Below are 20,470 nucleotides of genomic sequence, written 5' to 3' on the forward strand. Positions count from 1 at the left end.
AAAGAAACTTTTAAAAGGTTTTGTAATTTCTTTCCAAATTGTAATTCAACACAGTATAAAAACTTCATTTTAAATGTGGTTTAGTTTGTTATTTCGCAATTTTGAATTATAGTTTTATTACTACAAATATTAGTCATACGTTTAGAAAATTTGGGCGATTCTGAAACTAATAATTTCAAGTGTGCACTCTAAAAAATTCCCGGTTTAAATTGGGGTAAGGAGCACCGGCATTCAGGGTAACGGCACTTCTTACCGTAAAATCGATTTTTATCGGAACAGATCACGAAACGGAAAATATGCTAACGGTAAAAATGAATTTTACGAACGATTTACTCAAAGCACCGGTACTTTATATTATAATCTGATCCGAAATTTTTATCGTGTACAAATCTTAGGATGAAAAATTTGATAAAAATTCTTAATCCAAGCATTTTTTAAGTTAAAAAATGCCAAAAAAAAAACATTTTTCTTTCAAAAACATTTTTTAAAACTGTCCTTTATCCACATATATTAAATATATATTGTAATTATTTCCAATTAAAAAAATAGACTCCTAAAATAGCATTTTCATTCTTAGTTCTTTTCCTGAGAAATTTTCAGAATATTGTTCTTATCGTGCATGGTGTCTGCATGAGTGACTGCTCAATTCCAAACATTTTAAATTAAACTTACATTAAAGTGATTCAAACAATTTTAATGCTTATTCATTTATTGATTGCAATATTTACACAGAAAACATATCTTATTTTTAATACGCAAAAAATACAAAGCTCTATATACATTCATAAACAATCTTTTACAAAAATTAAACCATATGTTTGACAAAAAAGATAATCGTTTTCAAATAAATCTATTTAAATTGTTATTCTTTTGAGTTATTATATAGACAAACTTTTTATACATCTATATTTACAAAATAAAATATAAGTATTAACATTATTTTCTTAATAAAAGAAACTATCAAAATAAAGAGTCATTCGTAAAGTCATATTATAGTTAGCTGAGTTACTCATATTATAATAATTTAATAATATTCATTGCATTCCATTAACCATTTTGCGTTAATTTTTATCACCACAAATAAAATTTTTACGTTAAGAAGAACTTTTAAGCAGAAAAAAGTTAACATTATTGAAAATCCTAACCAAATTTTGTAATTATTTGTAATTTATTTACATAAAAAAAATTTCTGTTTCGAAAGCAACATTTTAAGTAAAATATTATGTACATTTATTTAGAGTCATTATTTAAAAAATACACCACTAGTATATCTCACAAAAGCATTTACAAAACATAATATATATTATAGTGCTTAATAATATATATCAAACCGTAAGCAGAGATTGTGCGTTGAAAAAGGGTAGCTTCCTTTCATCTCCAATTTCTAGAAAAATTCTTGTACTGTAATTCAGGATCTTGGAATACATATGGGCTCAGTGCCGACCCAACTTCTTCTGCTACAGTGTAGCTCAGTGAACCTAGGATCGATCATGACGAAGCCAGGGTTGCATCTATATACGGCACTCAAATAGTGATTTCGTGGTGTATTAGGATTTTGTCTTCTGTCATAACGAGCTATGTGAGCATTGGGAAGTTTGGGAGCTGTTACAAATTGGGATCCAGCTTGATTGCAGGAATAATCATAAACTGAAACTGGATCTCGTACGACTGAAAAGTAATTTGTATATCAATTTTAATATCGTATATATAAGTTGAGGAGAAGAACTTTTTAACTTTGCACAAAGTCAATAATAAAAAAGTTTATACAAATTCAGCATTAAGCAAAATAATAATTAATTCATTAGCATAATTTTATTGCTATATAATCTTCATTGTTATTTGCACTGTAAAATATTGCGGATAAAATTATAAAAAAAGCGCAGGCACTCAGGGTGCCGACACATTTTACCGGTAATTTTTATCAGAACATGTTATGGAACGAAAAATCTGACATACCGTAATTTTACAATAATAATCACTCTGAATCACTCTAATTAAGTAAATATGGCAAAATAGATATTATGGATAATGCAACCAAACTGTTGGTACTTTTATATCGTAATTTGATCCGGAATGCTTAACAGGGTAGTTTCTCATCATTATTTTTATTTCTATAGAAATAACGATTTTTGGAGAATAGGGTGAACTATAAACTGCGCTGTTTTCATTAGTTAGCTTTGGTGGCTAAAAATAAGTTTATTTCCGGTATGTTCGTATTTCAAATAGTATGAAGATAATGCTGATTTCTTAAAAATATTATTGGAAGGTCTTTATTTTAAAAGGATTTATTTTAAAAGGATTTATTTTCAAGTATCTTAGATTAGTTGAGGAATATAGATAATCACCTGGGTTACCTTAAATTTAGTAATTATCAGCTCTACGTTCCAACTACAATTTTCTTTTAATAAAAATGATCTCCTTAATAAATAAACCCCTCCCAACTATTAATTTTTTTTATTCCTTAAAGTTAACATTAAAAATAGATCGAAGCAATCAAATATATCTTTAAACACAACATAATATAGGTAATTATTTTTAAACAGTCGATACGAAGTTATTTCTCTTTTACGTCTAGACTGCAATCTCACTATTAAAAATTTAATTTAAATATAGGACAACAACCGTTTTGATAAATTTGGTCTTAAGCTTAATATTTAGTTAATAGGAATATAAAATAAATTGACAGTTTAATACTTTATTTACTTAGTTATCAACAAGTAAATTGGACAGTTTTACAATTTGACTTATTAGTTTGAAAGCGAAGCTCATAACAATTCACATCATTCTCTTTTGTAATTAATCTTTATATGTTTTCTGCTGGATTTATGCTCACTAACTATTTCTATCTTTTAAAACATTATTTACTTCTCCAGAAATTATAATGGAACTCATTACTTGTTTTTTCATGTTTCGTTCTCGTTATAATAGCTACTATCTATGAAGAAAACCGAATAAGTTTTAAATTATGGAATATTACTTGTTGTGGGACACATTACTCACCAGAAACAGGTTGCCTGATCAAGTATGGGTACAGATAAGCATCTTCGTATCTTCTCAAAAATGCTTGTGCTCTTGCTCCCTCAACTGCCTCTTCAGCCCTCACAACATACAAATCCCTCAAGTACTGATCCCTTAAATCTGGGTGCAAGCTGTTGATCCAAGCTATTTGAGATTCACTGAGTGTCATTGCTACAGGACTTCCACTTCTGTATTCCACCAGGGAGGCTTGTCTGGGATAGTTTTGATAGTTTTGGTGGTAGTTTTGAGCAGCCCACCAGTACATTTGCCTCAACTGGTCTTCTCCCTTATCATTCTAGAAAAGAAAGTCATTAAAAGATAAGCTGTTTGTCGGACTATTCAGAACATATGGCATTAATTTGGCATTAGACGTTTAAAATGTCGGCATTCTAACTAAACTTTTTAATTCAATACGCTTGGCACAATTCTTCGAGTTACAAAAAATGATGTGGATCTGTTTTGCTATGCTTTTTTACAAGAAGAATTTAAGTCCATAATTATTTTACTCTTGTTGTCATTGTAAAATAATGGTGTGGATTTTGATTAATATGTAAAATCCTTTTAAACTGAGCTGAATTTCAGTTTGAGTACCATGAGTTTTGTCATTAATCTCGCATTGTTTTGTTCAGTGATGGGACTATATTACTTCAATGAAGTCCAGAAAAACATTAAAAAAATTTAAATTCCCTCGGTATTTTTAACTTTCTTTTTGAAAAATTCTAAAACTGACATGCAAGCAACAATGCAAAAGTTTAGAAATGAAAAGAGTTGTTTTTATTCGAATCGTTTAAGAAGGTTACGATATAAACAGGAGAATTTGCAAGAAAAAAGATTATTTGCGTTAAAAATTAACTGAGCAATTTTTAAAAAAAATAAATATGACTTCATACACTTATTCTTAAGGATTCATTTCAAATGAGCTAAACTATTTACAGCAAATAAATCTTTTTAAACAATTTTACGTTAAAACTGCTGTTTATTAGTTAATTAGACTTTTTAGTGATAACTTAAATAGTTCTTGACTTGAGTTGTGAAATAGAGGAACGGCTTTAAAAAGATTTTGCACTCCTCTCTGATCGGTTAACTTTCACACTAAACTTAACTAGCAAAGCGTAAAGCAATAACTAACTGGTTAGAAATTGCGAAGTGTTTATCCGTTTAGACAAATGAAAGACATTAACCGGATTGTGTGAAGCTATAGGTGAAAACAATTGCAATGAATAATTATGGTAAATATGTTTCTGGTTAGCACACTCAAAAATTTAAATTAATTCAGTAGCTATTTTAACATTTTTGAATTCAAATAATTCAGAGATTGTTATACCATTTCAAAATTCAATTTAATCAGAAACTGTAATAATATTTCAGAATTTAATTAATTAAATCACTGGAATAATGTTTCAGAATTTATTTAATTAAATAACTGTAATAAAATTTCAGAATTCAATAATTTTAGTGATTGTGATACCATTTCGAAATTTAATTAATTCAGTAACTGAAATAACATTTCAGAAGTTAATTAATTCAGTAATTGTAATATCATTTCAAAATTTAATTAATTCAATAGCTGTAATAACATTTCAGATTTTAAATAATTCTATAATATTAATTACATTTTATAATTGAATTAATTCAGTGATTATGACAATTACACGATCTCGTTTACCTGAGCAACAGCAGCTCTTGGCAAGGCAACAACTTGTACATGTTCAGGATCTTCTTTTTCTTCGACTGTCATACGTACTGTAGCTGTTCTGTATTGTTGGTTGAGAGATTGCTCTTGACTAGCCACTTTTCCAGGAGTAAGAGTTCTCCTGACAAAGATTGATGAAGGTGGTCCTTCTAGATGTATTGTTGTTGCAGAAGCTATAATAACAAATAAAAATAAATATCGTATTAATATGCAAGTGATTATATCGATAATAAAAAATAAAGCTACAATTATGTTCCAAATTTGCATCCTCGAACTTTTTTATCTACTTTTATTTTTCACACAAAAAAAAATCTTTCCTGTTATTTTTTTTTTAAAATTCACTGTTGCAATGTGAAACTCGGTATAAAAATAATAAAGAGCAATAAACCACCGTTATAATTTTGATTTTAATTCTTTAAATTTGATCTCTTAAATAGGGCACAAAATTTTTTTGTGATTTAACTATCTAGAGCAGTGAGATTGTTCAAAATATATGATAAATTATTTTGAGCATAATATAATAAATTAAAAATTTTAATGCGTCGTAATTTGATGAAATTGTATAATAACTCATCATTTATTACTACACAGTTAAAGTTATATGTTGGACCACAATATGTTGCAAATTTAATGAAAACTTAATATAGTTAATGGATGAAGGATATTAGCTTGGAAAATAACCGTATCGTATCTTACAATAATAGGACTTGAATTGAATGGTAATATAATAAAAAGGTAACAGTTTATAAAACCATATTTACATGATATTGTTCATTTAATCCATAGATTTTCCGTGAGTGTAAACTCTCAGAAAAAGCGGTTCAACGTTAAACCATAATATCTGTTTCTTGAACCATAATACTGTACTTTGAATCTCATTTCGATGTAAATTTACGGCAAAATTAATGAAGTGTTAATTTGAACCATAATACCGTAAAATAAAGTTTAAGATGGGATTATTTGCCTGATAATGTGATTCAATTTGGAATTTTATAAAGCTTCCGGCAAGTTTTGACTATATTTTGTTTCAATGTATAAACTGAAAACTTAGAAGGACATGGGACGAATTTTCATTATAATTTTCAAATATGTGTTCATACTTTCTTTCTTTGAATTAGATCTTTTCTTCTCTTCATCTTCCAATTCCGATGCACTGTTAATTCTTGCGGGACGTACACGCGTTGTGACAATTCGGGCACGACGTCTAGGATACATCACCATTCTTAGACGAGCTTCGTCACTCATGGGCATTTCGTCATCAGACGTCGAATTTTGTTCTTTTTCATCGATTTCTTCTTCATTACCCCAGCTGAACAATGGTCTGGGAGGTGGAAGGGGAGGAGTCATTTGAAGCATTTCGTCTGATGGTTCTTCCAGGTCACCATTTTCTAAAAAAGAATTATTTTTCATTTTTCTCTAACAAGTTTTAAAGATTTTAGTCATGCGTCATTTGTTTCTCCTTATATATACCGTCATATATTTCAAATAATATGCCCAAAATCGGTTATGTTTGAAACTAATAAAAAAATAATTAAAATAATGATTTAATAAAATTCTTCTCATACAAGTTTATGAGCACGCATGGCTGGATTAAAAACATTTCAAAATTGTTTGAAAAACTTGTTCATAATATTTCATTTGTTACGATTCAGTTTTCAAAAATGTGCAATGGGATATCACGTGTGTTGAAAGACATTACTCAATACTTTAAATTTCTATGAAACTTTTTGTATATAAAAGTGCACGTAATTCCAAGAAACTGCTTATTATTTCTATTAATTATCAAATTAAGATAGCAAATGAACATTTCTAATTATATATTTTATTTTAAAATCGGCGTTAAACATCCGACATAATTCTGGATTTCTAATGTCAATAAGGTTCAACTCAATAGCCTTGCAATTTTGAACCCAACCCATAACATATGAAAACTACTCAATGACAAAGCACTTTAGAGACAAAGCACTTTAGATCTTCGTGGAGAACTTTAGGATGGAAGTAACAAACATTTGCGTTGCATGTTACATTTGCACCCACGGTTAGCCCGAGGGCAACCTATAATCCGTCAGCTAATGAGGATATTTTACGTCAACACTGCGGTCGGTGCGATCTGGGAGCAGAAATCATTATAACTAGTCACCGCTGGGATTCAAACTTCAACCAGATTAGGATGCTATATCTCTCTGTGCCACCGCGACTCTAATTATATATCTATTGCAATTAGGAACTGCAAAGCAAATGCTAAAAATTTAGTAAAATTAAAGCCACACATTTGCAATCTAGTATCACTAATTATAAGCCTCAACATTTTGAAAAAATAACTATAAATAGTCAATTAATGTTTATTTCTGAAAGTTTTGGAAATACAGTTATCAATTCGGTTTGTTTCAAGTGAATAGTTCTAAATGCGTACAGTAATTGAAAATTTGTTAGAACTTCTTGAATAATTAATTTAAAGTGTTTTACACTATTTTGACCAGTGTACTCACCGTCTATTTTCAAACACGTGGTGATCTCATCTTCCCATTTACCATCAACGCAACGTACGAATTCTTTACCATAAAGTGCATAACCGGGTTCACAAACATACTTCACCACCCTTCCATCTTGATACAGAAAAGTTTGACCATGATCAGGTGACCGGGGTGCTGGGCAGTTGACTATGGGCTCACCTCCAAAAGCTAGACAAATATATAAAAAAATAAAACATTTCTTACAAAACATATCTTGACATTCGATGATTTTTACAATTATTGGGTGATCCTTAATCATCATCGTTAGTGTGCATTTCCAGAAATCTTACCAAAATCAAAGTAAAAAATAAATGAACATTGAGTGTTGCAAATCATTGAGAGAAAAATATTAAAACATGATCTAAGTCTGGTGAATTATTATAGATATCAATCACGGTGAAGACAAGGGAAAAATTTTCAAAACAAATTTTCTTTGCCAGTAAAACCATGGCTGTGGGGTTAGAGTCTGAAAAATTTTATAGGAGTCAAATTTGGAGTAGATAAATTTTTTTACTCCGAAATGCTTAAAGTGTAGTGCCACAGATTAAAAGATGAAATGAAGATTTTGGTTTTATGAAAATTATTTAACCTTATATTTAAAATTAATATGTGAACAAAAATATTGTTTAAATGAACATTATGATAATTAATTAAATTATAAATCATCACAAATTTAATTTATTACTGTATAACGTTTTAGAGTCTATGTTCGATTAATCTATTTAAAAAGTACATAGATTCCAAAAAAAAAACAAATTTGTTAACTCATTTGAAAAATTAATTAAAAAGTTGTATGAATAAAATTTATGAAATCGTTTCTTGGCAATTTCTAACTTCCAGTAATAGTTTCTATGTTCCCTGCAAATTTTTTCAAATTGAATTAAGAATTCTCAATAATATTACTATTTTTATGAAATATTTAATAAATTACGAGTGTAGGAGGAAATATTAATAAATAGCTATTTTTGCAGAATGTTTTTAAACAATTTATATATTTTTAAAAGTTTATTTTTTTTCCTAATATATCATAATATGAAATGTAATGTTAATGTAAATTTAAATTCTAATCTAAAATTAATTGATAAGCCGTGCATTTATTAATTGAAAATAATATTGGTAAAATTATTAAAAGTTTTGGGTGAATCGGAGAAAATTTTAATAGTTACAAGAAAACTATCAAAATAATAATTGTTTGGAAGAATTAGTGCATATATTATAATTAAAATGTGATTGGATTTTTTTATGAAATGTTTTTACAGTGAAGACATATATTGTTTCTAATGTTCATGAAAATGTGTGTTGTCAGTAAATAAATAAACAAAAAATTAACAATTAACTGAATAAAACTACATAAGTTAAAAAGTAAATTAAAAATATGAGAACATGCACTGTAAAGCGGTTTAGTTTATCTATACACCAATAATGGTAGCAACTAATGCACCAAAATTTTTCACAGAGTTGTAACCAAAAGTTTTTTTAATATCTTCATTTCTATTTCACAGCCTTTAAATTTCATTACATATATGGTAATAATCTTCATGCTTAATACTTTTTATTTTATTAGCATCAATAATAATTATTTTTTCGTAAGTTTTCGATAAAGTTTACCTGTCATTTAATTATTAATTAGCGACCAAAGATGCATTCTTTAATTACAATTAAAGAGCAATTAAAAAATAAATTTTAATAGAATTTATTATCTTCAATAAGTATAATAAATTTTTTACGTTGCACCATAAAAGTTTGAACAGCATTAACAATAATTCTAAGATTCTAAGCAAATAACTTAATAAGAAAATATTTAAAAACTTTTGTTCTATATGATTGAAAAATTACATATGTTTTTAGTTTCATTATTAATCCAAATGAATTGTTATTAGTAAACTTATGACCATACAGCAACTCAAACAACCACATCGGTGCGATTAGAATTATTACATACAAAATGCAAAAGAAATCAGTTTGTATTATTTTGAACGTTCACTTTTTGCACGCACGTTTTTCAATTAAAATTTAAAATATAGTTTGTTAGTCATTAATTTCGTAACACAAAAAATATTGGATATACGATAAATCTCGAAGCATCATTGAAATTTATGATTATCGTCAATTTTATTGGATATAAAAATCTCATAATAATATCATTTCTGAATAATATTTTTGGCTGTTATCAGCATAAAATTAATGAAGTTTTTAACAGTATTCACAAGTTAACTATTTATTTATTCTTTATTAACTACTGATATTTATTAATCATCCCTTCTTAATATTATTCTCTACTATTATTACTCTTCAGATTACGACTGTTATTCAAAATTAAAAACTTAAAACTGAAGTGTTATCTCTATTAAAGTTATCGCAGTTAAACCTTATTAAGCAACATTTTATAACTTTTTTTTACTTGTCGCATTACTATCATTAAACAGTAAATAAGCTTTATTTATATTTTACTAAATTATTTTTGTTTTTATAAGAAAATTTAGATTAAGCTGTGTTTATTCAATATATATAATTAAAGTAATAAATACAAACTGAGAATTATTCAGCATTAACATTTCGTATAATTTCTAAAAAAATTTCTTTGGCAAAAAATATTTGACTAGCTTTAATTGTAAACAGAATTTGATTAAAAAAGCAAGTATGCGAACAAAGCTACTGCGATAATCTACGAGATACAAGCTACAAGATAATGTAAAGTTGTTAAAGAAGTTTTCTTTACAGTAGAATCATTTTTGATGAAGCTGAGTTCAGAATATAAATAATTTATAATTTATATCATAGCAAATAAATACACCTAAGCTTGAAAATAAAATTCAAAAATCAAAATATTTATTAAAATTTAGTTAACAAGAAATAGTAGCATACAGCGTAGAATTAAGTAAATTTAAATCTACACTGATTAAAAATTGCACCTGATTATCTAAACTTAATTGCACTGATTAATTGCACTGATTACACTGACTTAAATTAAATTTCATTTAGAAGCATTAAAAAAATTTTAAACACAAGCTAAAATTTTTCTAAGTTAGCGATATTTTTTTTTAAATTTTGTGCTTTTTTTTTAATTACAAAAATTTTGATCTAACTTTAAGTATTATTTTTTTTAAAATTTAGACGATTTTTCACATCTGAATTACTTTCTTTCGTGTATAATTTAAAATACAAAACCATGAATAATTTTTGTTATTAACATTCTATCAAATAATTATCTGAACAATAATTTTATGAAAACGCCAAATATTTTAAAAGCATCATAATTATAAAAACAATTATATACATTGTTGGTAGTAAAAACTTAAGCAACACTTCATATTTTATTGAAAACCATTCATTATGATGTAGTTCGTAATGTATAAATTTTATAATAACTTATTATTCTAATTTTTATACATTTTTTAAACACTTAAAATCTTTACAACAAAAATTTATGCATAAACAGCTGCGTGCAGAACTTGTAGTTTTACACTATTAAAACTTCCGAGTCACGGTATTTATTTACTGGCAACATAAATTGGAGTTCTATTTTACCACATATTGGTATTTCGCTAGTTCAAAATATGAGTAAAAGGTTGCAGAAAAAGTAGACGTTTTGAAAAAACAAAATACCTGTTTTCATTTTTTTTAATATTTAAAAGCCGAAGAAGGTTGCGCCATTAATAGGTATTTTTAAAGCACTCAAATGCTGGCCAAGGTTGCTATTTACAGTAACAAAACTCTTTACCGTGAGCATATTATACCTCTAACCATTTATACCTCCAAACAAATGCAAAAAGGCATTATAAAAGAAATGAACTTTAATTAATGCAAATAAAACATTGACCTATTTAAATAAATTGACACTTGGAACAATATGCATTAGTCGTCCCGATACACCGAGACCGAGTTGTAAGGAAAAGATGGTGTGGTAAGCAAATATCGTTCAGTTTACAGTCATGGTCAAAGTTTTGTGCCTTTTACAAAATTTGGAGCAGTTAGTTGCACCATAGAAGTGTTTTTCGATCATACTTCATAATTTACGGTATAACTAGCATAAAATCATCTTTTTAACTAAACTTTGCTCCAAATACTGGCTAAAGATTTACCGAGGTTTTCTACAGCGTAGTTTAATTTTTTCATTTTTATGTATGCTTTGAAGATAAAACTAATTGAGATTTAAAATCGACGTCAATTGTAAGAAAAAAGGTATTGGTAAAACAGAGATAATTAGCAATTTTTTTTTTTATAAATTTTATTGATCCTTGCATCTGTAAATCTTAAATACGGAATTTTTTTTCCTAATATGCTTTAATAGCAGTTAAAAAAAACTCTGAAAAAGTTGTTTTAAGTTAAAATAAAAAAATTTCTTTTTATTCAGTATAGGTAAAAAAAACATATATTTTGATAATAAGTTATTTATATAGTATTTGAAGTAAACTTACCAATTTGAAAAGCTCCGTATAACGAAATCAAATAGAAAAGAGCCATTTTTAAAATAACTAAACAGTTTCTTTGTGAACTGAAACAGGTTTATAATTATTATGTTTTCAGAGAGGGTATTTATACTAAATTGCGGCCCACATTATGTTACTATATTTTATTTTAAGATTTCATATTGATGACATCTCCAAAAAATGTCCTTCATTCCCGACAATATCTGATACGGCGTTTCCAGAATATTTTGTTTTTATTATTCAAAACATTAATGAATATTTTTTATGCTGTAGTTCAGGATTTACGAACGTTAGAGACATTTCTTAATCTCCGCATTGGGTCATTCCATCATAGGTTCTCAGTGTTTAATCTACGCTGGAGACGTGAGCGTTGATGGTATCCAGACGTTTCTTTTCAACAACTGACACTTTTTTTTCTCCCTCAGGGATTTACGCTTGTTTTTGTTTTTCTAAACATATTCAACCCTTTTTTTTCTGTTTAATTCATTTTTTAATAAGAACTTTGTTAAATAACTAATACCTTAAAATGTTTTAAAATTTTTACTAAACTGAAAAAGTTGGTTTTTTAGTAGTTTAGATATTTTTTTTAAATCTTCTTTATTATTTAATCTTTACTTTCATAAAAGAAATTTTATATTTTCTAAATATATAAACAGTGTTAAATTATTTGCTACCTTAAAACATAATTAAATTTTTTCTAGGCCACAAAAATTGCTATGCTATGTAGAGAAATTGTTTTAATATATTTTATCTTCTCTGGTAATATTGGTTTTATTATGCACGGAGAAAGAACTCTGGTAAAATTACCGTAGAGTATGGTAATAAATTTTCTGGTAAAGAAAAAACCTAATTCTGCTTAATAAAACCCAAATATATGTTGTTTAAACCATTCATTTGGTAATTTTTCAGTTCAGACGGTAACGGTTATCTGTAAAATCTGGTTTTCAAAATTATAGTTCTTATTACCACACTTTTGGTAAAATATACCAAACTGAAAAGTAAATTGAACCGAATAAATTAAATTGAATTTTAGTTGAATTGATAAAATAAATTGCTTTTTTGCCATACTCTAGGGCATCATGATGAAGCAACCAAATTTTATCACATTTTACTAAATTTTATCATAGATTATAAAACCTTATTTTATTGTTAATTTTACCAAAATCATTAGCAAAAGCTTCGAAAAAAGCATCGAGCTTATTGGTGTACCCATAGCGTCAAAAACAAGGTAAATTTTATCATATTTTGATAGTTTTGACCATACTCTAATCTCACAGTGATGTATTATACTGTATGAAAAAACATTTTATATAATTTAAATAAAATTAGTGAAAATGATTTTTTTTTTTTTGCATTTATATTTAAGTTAAAAGTTAATTTAATAAATACGATAGCAAGCATATTTAGACGCAAAGCATTTAAACAATGATTTTACACTAAGCAACAGATTAATTAATAGCAGATCTAGCGTTTTTTCTTAATTAATGGACAACAAATAATACATTAAAAGTAAATAAACTTAACTTATTTCAAAAATAAAAATCCCACAATTAATATTATTTTGTTTCAGTAATAACCAGGGTAACAATGCCGACAATTTATATAATTAACAGAGTTACTGCTTAAGTTACAATTTTATAGAACATTTATATATATAAAAAAAAATTTAAAAAAATTCCACGAAGTAATAATAATACGTAAAGTTATTTCTTTCCCCAATCTAAGTATATTAGGATACTTTTAAGTTTAAGTAAATATTATATTTTTACCCTCAGAAAAAAAAGTATGGTGAAAATTATCAAAATATGATACAACTTACCCTATTTCTGGCTCTATAAAAATACCAAAAACACAGTAATTTTTATCAAAGCGACTGACTTTGGGTAAATTTAACAATAAAATATGGTTTTTATTACTGTTAGTTAGTAAATATGGTAGAATTTGGCAACCTTAAACCGAAATTTGGTAATTTTAACAGTACTAATATAGGTTTATGTGGCACAAAAATAACCTTTGATAAACCTCGATTTTATTTTGTAAATACTTGTTAACTCTTTGTTTCTCGTCAATTAACAGCTTTTTTTTCGTGTAAGATATAAATTAACATCTTCCAATATTTAAAATAGCTGATTTGTAACTGTACAGTTTTCGTGAGTAAAAAAACAGACCAACCTGAATAACTCTTGATCTAATGATAGGATTTTCACTTACTAGGACTCGGTTGAATAGTACCTGAGAAATCGAATTTTAAGTATCTTACTTTTTTGAAACTCAATTTCTCAGAATTTGGCCATTATCGGAAACCCGGTAAAACTTGGATTTAATACCCAGCTGGTTCCAGGTACCTAACCGTATCTTTTACCAGGTACCTAACTTTTTTACATAACAATATAAAAGTAGTAGAGCCACGATGGCTCAAGGGATAGAGCGCTCGTTTTTCAATGAGGTAACCGGGCTCAAATCCAACAATGGCTGGTCGATACGAATCCACATCCGGCTTGCACCGACCACAGTGCTGACATGAAATATCCTCAGTGATAGACGGATCATGGGTTAGAGTCCCTTTGACGTCAGGCTAACCGTGGGATGTTCTCGTTCGTCTTTTTCTCCATGTAACGCAAATACGGGTTAGTTCCATACAAAAAGTGCTCCACGAAACGAATTTCTCTCAATATGGAGAAGGTAAAAGCTAAAAAAGGCAGGAGCTAAAAATGTCTTCTCGATTGGGTTCAAAATTACAAAGCTATGGAGTTGAACATTAGTAGTTGTAAATCCGAAAATTGGGCCGGCTGTTCAACGGCGGCTATAAAATATAAAAGTAGTAAAATTTTCTATCGAAAAAATAAAATTAGTAATTGAAATCTTTCAATCTTGCTTGCATGTAGAAAGTTATCATATATGTAAACAAGAGAGTAACTATATTCCCAAGTTTTGAAATAATGAATTAAATAATCCCGAACAATGGTGCTTAAATGTCTAAATAATAATACATGGAATTAAGCTGCACAGGAAGTGAAGAGACATTTTTAGATCAACATGAATAATTTAGCAAAGATATTTTTATTGGCCATTTACTCAAAATAAGATTTAAGTAAGAACCAACAAGTATAAAGTAAGCTTTTAAAAAGTAAATAATAGTATCAAATTAATCTATACACTTCGTAGCTTATCAACTTATTTAGCACTACAACTGATTCATTCTTTACTTTTTAAACAAAAATAAATATCTTTTTCTTTTTTACCTATCACAATATTCTTGCCTTGAATCATTTTCGTTGTTCCAATCTGATTATTTTTGCATTTTTCACCACATGCGTTTTGTTTTTAATCTGTATGTAAACGCGCATAAACAGACACCTTTTCAGCGTGTAAGTGCAACAAGATCTCGTTGATGGAGACTGAAAATAAACATTCTATTCAGAATTTTTCATATTATCGAACGCTTCCATAAATACAGAAGGAAAAGCGTAAACAAGACATCCGATAAGATCTGTTCTTCCGTTTCCACGACATGGAAACTTGATGAAATTCGATAACTTAGTTTCACTTTAGAAAAGCCATGTAAGCGGGAAACTGGAAGAAAGCCTTTACAAAACCATTTTGACGAGACAACCTCTTTAAAAGTCGATGTTTATTTCTGAAAATTACAACTGAAATGATGTAAAATTAAATCGCAGTTGAAATTTTAACCTGAGCTTCCTTAAATCTATTTTTTTAATAATAGAAAAATATAATTTGAAAATTTAAAACTTATAATCAAAATTGAGATTGAAAATTTAATCTAAAAATAGAATTAGCTAAAAACAAGCGAATTTACTTCTGAACTTAAAACTAGAAAATGCGCCATTAATCCAAGAAATATGCTTCTGTATGTTGCTGTGTTTTGTGTTACGTTTAGTTTAAGTGCATCGACGAACCAGTTAATGGAAGATGCGATTGTGAAATATTTATCAACTAATGAAGCTTTGCAAGGTAAGGCTGAGATAGTTTTTCTATTGGATAGATCTGGAAGTGTTGGTGCAGCTCATTTTGAAGAAGAAAAAGGGTTCGTGGAATCTTTTTTGACTCATATTGTTGTGGATGTCAATGCAACACGTGTAGCAGTAATCAGCTATAGTGATACAACTAGTAAGTATATTTTATCTTTAAGTTATTAAGTAACAATTACAAGAATATGACTTTATTGTTATTATATGTATTGTTCTGTATATAAAGCAAAATAAAGTATTTTTACCGAATCAAGAACTTTTATAATTAAAAAGGAATTTCTGTTAAATAAAACAACATGTCTGCTTCAGTGCTAATGTTTTTGAATAAATAGGAGTGTCCATTTCAAAGCCATTCATTATAAAAATAACAATAATTGTTTACATTGGTAATAATTGTCAACTCAATATTTTTTTCTGTATATTTAAGTGCTGAAATTAGTTGTAATATATAACTTTCACTTTTTTAATTTTTTTGTAAGAAAATTGAATTTAAAATGTTATTTAAAAATTGCATCTTTACTTAAAAATAATAACCGTTTAATCCAGTTATTTATATTGTTCCATAGATAAAACATAATATATTATTTTTTTCAAGACTAGAACTTCTATAATTAAAAAAACAATTTCTGTCAAATAAAATACAATTGTTTGTTTCAATTTTTTTAAATAAATAAAAATTTAAATTTAAAAACCATTCATTTTAAAAATAACATTAGCTATTTTCAGTGCATTGTAATTGTCGATGCTATGTTCTTTTTGCTGCATATATTGACATTGTTACTTAAAAAACGCATATTTGTTTTTAAAAAAATCAAAATTTGACAAAACTTGAACTAACAACTAGAATTTGTATTAATTTTCATTTAATATCCTTGATTAGAAGTAAATTCCAGAGCTTCAGTACAGTTTATCTTTTTTAATAACTTTGTTTACAAAAACAATCATAAGTTCCTAACTTAAATCTTTAAGTACTCGATTACAGAGATTAACAAGAAAAAATAGGGCAACAAAAAAAATTTAGCTTCTGGTTAATATTTAAAGCGTGTAAAAAATTAAAAATAATGGAATGGGTAAAATATTTAAAGGTTGCAGAACTTAGCTTTATTATTTATTAAATATGTTATAATGCATCAATAATAGGCGAACAATTTTGTCATCTTGAATGTTTAACAATAATTTTAAAAACTTGAGTAATAGTGACTCAGAAGATAAAGCGATTGGGATTCAATAAGGTGAACTGGGTTCAAATCCCAAGGATGGCTGGTCAATACGAATATTGCATCAGGTTCGCATCGATCTCAGTGCTGAAGTAAAATATCCTCAGTGGTAGACGGATCATAGGGGAGATTCTCCTTGCGTCAGGCTTACCGTACGAGGATTTCCTTAACATGTAACGCAATTGCGGGTTAGTTCCATCAAACAATTCTACCACGAAGACAAATTTCCTCCAATAATTGATCCAGGAGTTTCCTTGTCATCCACATTGGGTTCAAATCTGCAAGTTAAACATACAGTAGTCGTACTATCGAGTAGAATATTAGTAGTCGCAAACCCAATATTGGGTCTGTCGCTCAATGACGGTTATGGAATAAAATAAGAAAATAATGATAATTATATTAAAAAAAACTGTATTTAATTGAGAAACTATGTATTTTTAATATAAGAAGCTAACAGAAGGATGTCTATTATCTTGGTTTGAATTCAAATTTACTGTCTCCTTATCATGGAAGCACTTATTATTAAACCTAAATCAGTTTAATTTCCTTTTCTATTGCAGAAAGACACATTGACTATCTGCAATCTCCAAAGACAAAATGCATCCTGTCGCAAGAAATGCAGGATGTAGTATTCAAGGACAGTGGTGCGACCAACATAGCTGCAGCTCTCGATGAAGCGTATGAAGTGTTTAGAAATGCCCGCCCTAATATAAACAAGGTAAATGACACTTGTATGTTCCATTCTACAATATTTTAGTATAATCAACGGTAAATTTCCTTTAAGAGTATAGTGAACTATTAAAATTTTAAAAAGGAATTATATATATTTTTTATTATTTTCTTATGTATTTATGCTAGAAATTTCATTTTGTGTGAACAATACATATTTAACTTTCTTTATTAGCATTTTTATTAAAAAATGTCATAAAACTGTATTTCAAGGCATACTTAATTTTTTACGTGAATTTTTGCACATACGCTGTGAAAGTCAAAAAGCGTTTATGTTAGCATTAGCGGAAAACCGTAGCTTCATTCAAAAGCTCTCTTTGCTAATGCAATTACTTAATTACAAGTCATAAAAAATACCCCTTGCTTAACATATTTTTCAAAATGTTTAAAATTGAAATTTTTTGGTCACAAATAAGGTTTATAATGAATGTATCATTGAAATGAATTCAGCAATCAAAATTTAAGCTGAATTTTTTTTTTTTTAATTTAATTTTTTGAATCAACTTTCAAAATTTTATTTCCTCAACTTTTAAAATTTATTCCTCAACTTTTTTTGGAGAAAAAATTATTTTAAATTTATAGTTTAATATTTAAAGAAATGAAAAATCAGAAAAATTATGTATTTTTAATTAAAGTTTTTTTTAATCAATTATTTTGTTTCACATTAAGATAATCAAGAAAATGGAATTGTCTGTCTCGATAATTATTTTACTTCTCTGAAGGTGATACAAGTTTTTCGTCACCATTTTCAATCACATTTTAATTTAAATTCAATTGATCTCACGTTTTGGTATTAGAGTACCGAACTGTTCTAAACATGGCTTTCACTTTGTCACATAATAAAAGACATCATTACAAAACACATAATTTTTTTTTTTTTAAATTTCTAATGAGCAGCACAAGTGCGCACACATGAGCAGACCTAGTGCGCTCTCCAGAGGTGGTATCCACTTTTTCAGGACCACCACAATGGGTGAAATACCGTTGGTCATGTTAATTTGGACGTCTAGTTTCTGCCACACTAGATGGCAGCACCGAGACTCTATTTGAATGCTAAAGTGCTCTAGGAATTTAATTTTTGCCGGAAATGCCAAGAGCCAATAAGGCACTCCAGGGATCTTTTACATGCCGCATAATCATACGACATGGCCGCTGAGGATTTTCTGCATCCCGAAAATCCGGTGTCTGGGCCGGGGATCGAACCCGCAGACTTGGGCTCAGAAGGCCGACGACAAACCAACTGCGCCGACCAGCCAGACAAAAGACATCATTACAAAATTAATATGACAAACGTGAAATAAAAAAGAAATATCATATCTGCCGATAAGGAAAAAGAATTATGACAAAATATTTAAATTTCTGTATTTAATGCAATTTTTCCGAGGTTTAAATACAACAGAAAAAGCTTAATACTCTGCATTACAATGCTTATTATTCTAGTTGAAAATCTCAGAAATTATTGCTCTATAATATTAGAATGTAAAATGGTATTTAGAGAAACTTGAAAGATTTGCACCTTGTTTTGTTTTAATTATTTTCTTAAACAAAATATAATACTGAGTTAGTGTTATTTGTACGAAGAAAGAAACTTCTGGTAAAATTACCGTACTGTATGACAATAACATTTCTGGCTAAAAAAAATTTAAAAAAAAAGAAAACATGATTCTGGTGATAAAACCTAAATATACGGAATTTAAACCAGTCATATGTAAACCAGTCATTATTAGTAATATGGTCATATGGTAACGGTTTACCGGAAGTTCTGGTTTTCAAAGATATAGTTCTTATTGCTTCACATTTTTAAAAAAAATGCAGAACTGAAAAACATATTTACTACATATTTTATGGAACTTTATAAAATAATTATGTCAACATTGTTGTCGATGTAGACTAGTACAGAATTCGTGCGAATACGGAGAACTGAATTCGAACTCCCAGTTCACTCTGGGATTCGAACCTAAGACCCCTTATTGGACAGAAAATGGTCTATCTTCTGAGCTACCGAATCTCTAGTTTGTATAATAACAAATAATCTTAAATTGTCTTTAACTGAAAAGTCTTATTGAAATCGTATATAATTGTAAAACATATATACACTCACCCGTACATCAAAAATATATGCATATTTAGTGACCCACCCTTATAAACAGTTTGTCAACTTAATTTACCAAAAACTTATGTATAAAATAACATAATAATCCGGTAAAGTATTATTTTGCCGATAAAATTGATTCTCAATTTTATTTAAACGATGTTCAAAATCATAAAAAAAATTGCTGAAAAGTTAGAGCAAGCATGGAAAATAATCGCAAAATAATTTTTTAAAAAAAGGTAAAGTTATAGTACGATAAGCAAAACTGAAAGGAAAAAACTAGAACTTGAACTAACGGTTTCAATCCGTTTAGTTAAGTTATCGTACGATAAGTAAAACTGAAAGGAAAAAACTAGAATTCGAACTAACGGTTTCAATCCGTTTAGTTAAGTTATCGTACGATAAGTAAAACTGAAAGGAAAATACTAGAATTGGAATTAACGGTTTCAATCCGTTTATGATTAGGATAACTAACAGAGAAAACAGCTTTAAATCATTAAATACACAGAGTAAGTCAGTGGGGAAAAAATACAGGAATTTTGTACATTTCGCGGATAACGATTTAAAACAGAAAAAAATCTACATTTTTCTTTAAACATTTTTTTTCGCTAAAAGTATATGTTTCTGTAAAATTTACAGTTATTTTTGCATTGCATAAAAAAAATAAATAATGATTTTTTTTATCCTTTCCTATTATTGTTTTATATTTACGCTTGTAAGTCATTGTCACCTTTCGTTTACAATTTTTTCTTCCAACAACATGTTTCGAGTGAAGGTCTCTGTCACGGT

At 28.0% G+C, this 20,470-nt stretch overlaps 2 protein-coding genes across 3 annotated transcripts in view; one reads left to right on the forward strand and one right to left on the reverse strand.

Annotated features, from left to right (window-relative positions):
• Nucleotides 1-691: 691 nt before the first annotated feature.
• Nucleotides 692-15,101, reverse strand: LOC107445308 (uncharacterized). 2 transcript variants are annotated; one of them, XM_043049239.3, is made up of 6 exons: nt 14,897-15,101; nt 7,201-7,392; nt 5,812-6,099; nt 4,685-4,884; nt 3,001-3,313; nt 692-1,668 (listed from the first exon to the last, which is right to left on the reverse strand). In XM_043049239.3, the coding sequence occupies exons 1-6, from the start codon at nt 14,922-14,924 to the stop codon at nt 1,409-1,411; spliced, it is 1,281 nt and encodes a 426-aa protein (XP_042905173.2). In that variant the 5' UTR covers nt 14,925-15,101; the 3' UTR covers nt 692-1,408. The 2 variants fall into 2 exon arrangements, with proteins under 2 accessions (XP_042905173.2, XP_042905172.2); XM_043049238.3 differs by lacking the exon at nt 14,897-15,101 and adding an exon at nt 11,643-11,799.
• Nucleotides 15,102-20,470, forward strand: part of LOC107445304 (sushi, von Willebrand factor type A, EGF and pentraxin domain-containing protein 1) — a 46,477-nt gene continuing 41,108 nt past the window's right edge. Inside the window, exons 1-2 of the mRNA XM_043049237.3 lie at nt 15,102-15,782; nt 17,421-17,578. Of these exons, the coding sequence (XP_042905171.2) occupies nt 15,515-15,782; nt 17,421-17,578 (426 nt within the window). The 5' untranslated portion in view covers nt 15,102-15,514. The remainder of the gene's footprint in view (nt 15,783-17,420; nt 17,579-20,470) is intronic.

This window comes from Parasteatoda tepidariorum, chromosome 2, assembly GCF_982258835.1.
Source record: "Parasteatoda tepidariorum strain Cologne lab strain chromosome 2, Ptep-v5.0, whole genome shotgun sequence".
Classification (NCBI taxonomy): Eukaryota; Metazoa; Arthropoda; class Arachnida; order Araneae; family Theridiidae; genus Parasteatoda; species Parasteatoda tepidariorum.

What these genes read in the sequence shown, in the direction of transcription:
- LOC107445308 (XM_043049238.3), bottom strand. Translation starts at nt 11,688, where the DNA reads ATGGCTCTTTTCTATTTGATTTCGTTATACGGAGCTTTTCAAATTG. An exon ending in ATACGGAGCTTTTCAAATTG is followed by an intron (nt 7,393 to 11,642) that starts GTAAGTTTACTT and finishes ATATTTGTCTAG; the next exon opens with CTTTTGGAGGTGAGCCCATA. An exon ending in CAAGAGCTGCTGTTGCTCAG is followed by an intron (nt 3,314 to 4,684) that starts GTAAACGAGATC and finishes TTTCTTTTCTAG; the next exon opens with AATGATAAGGGAGAAGACCA.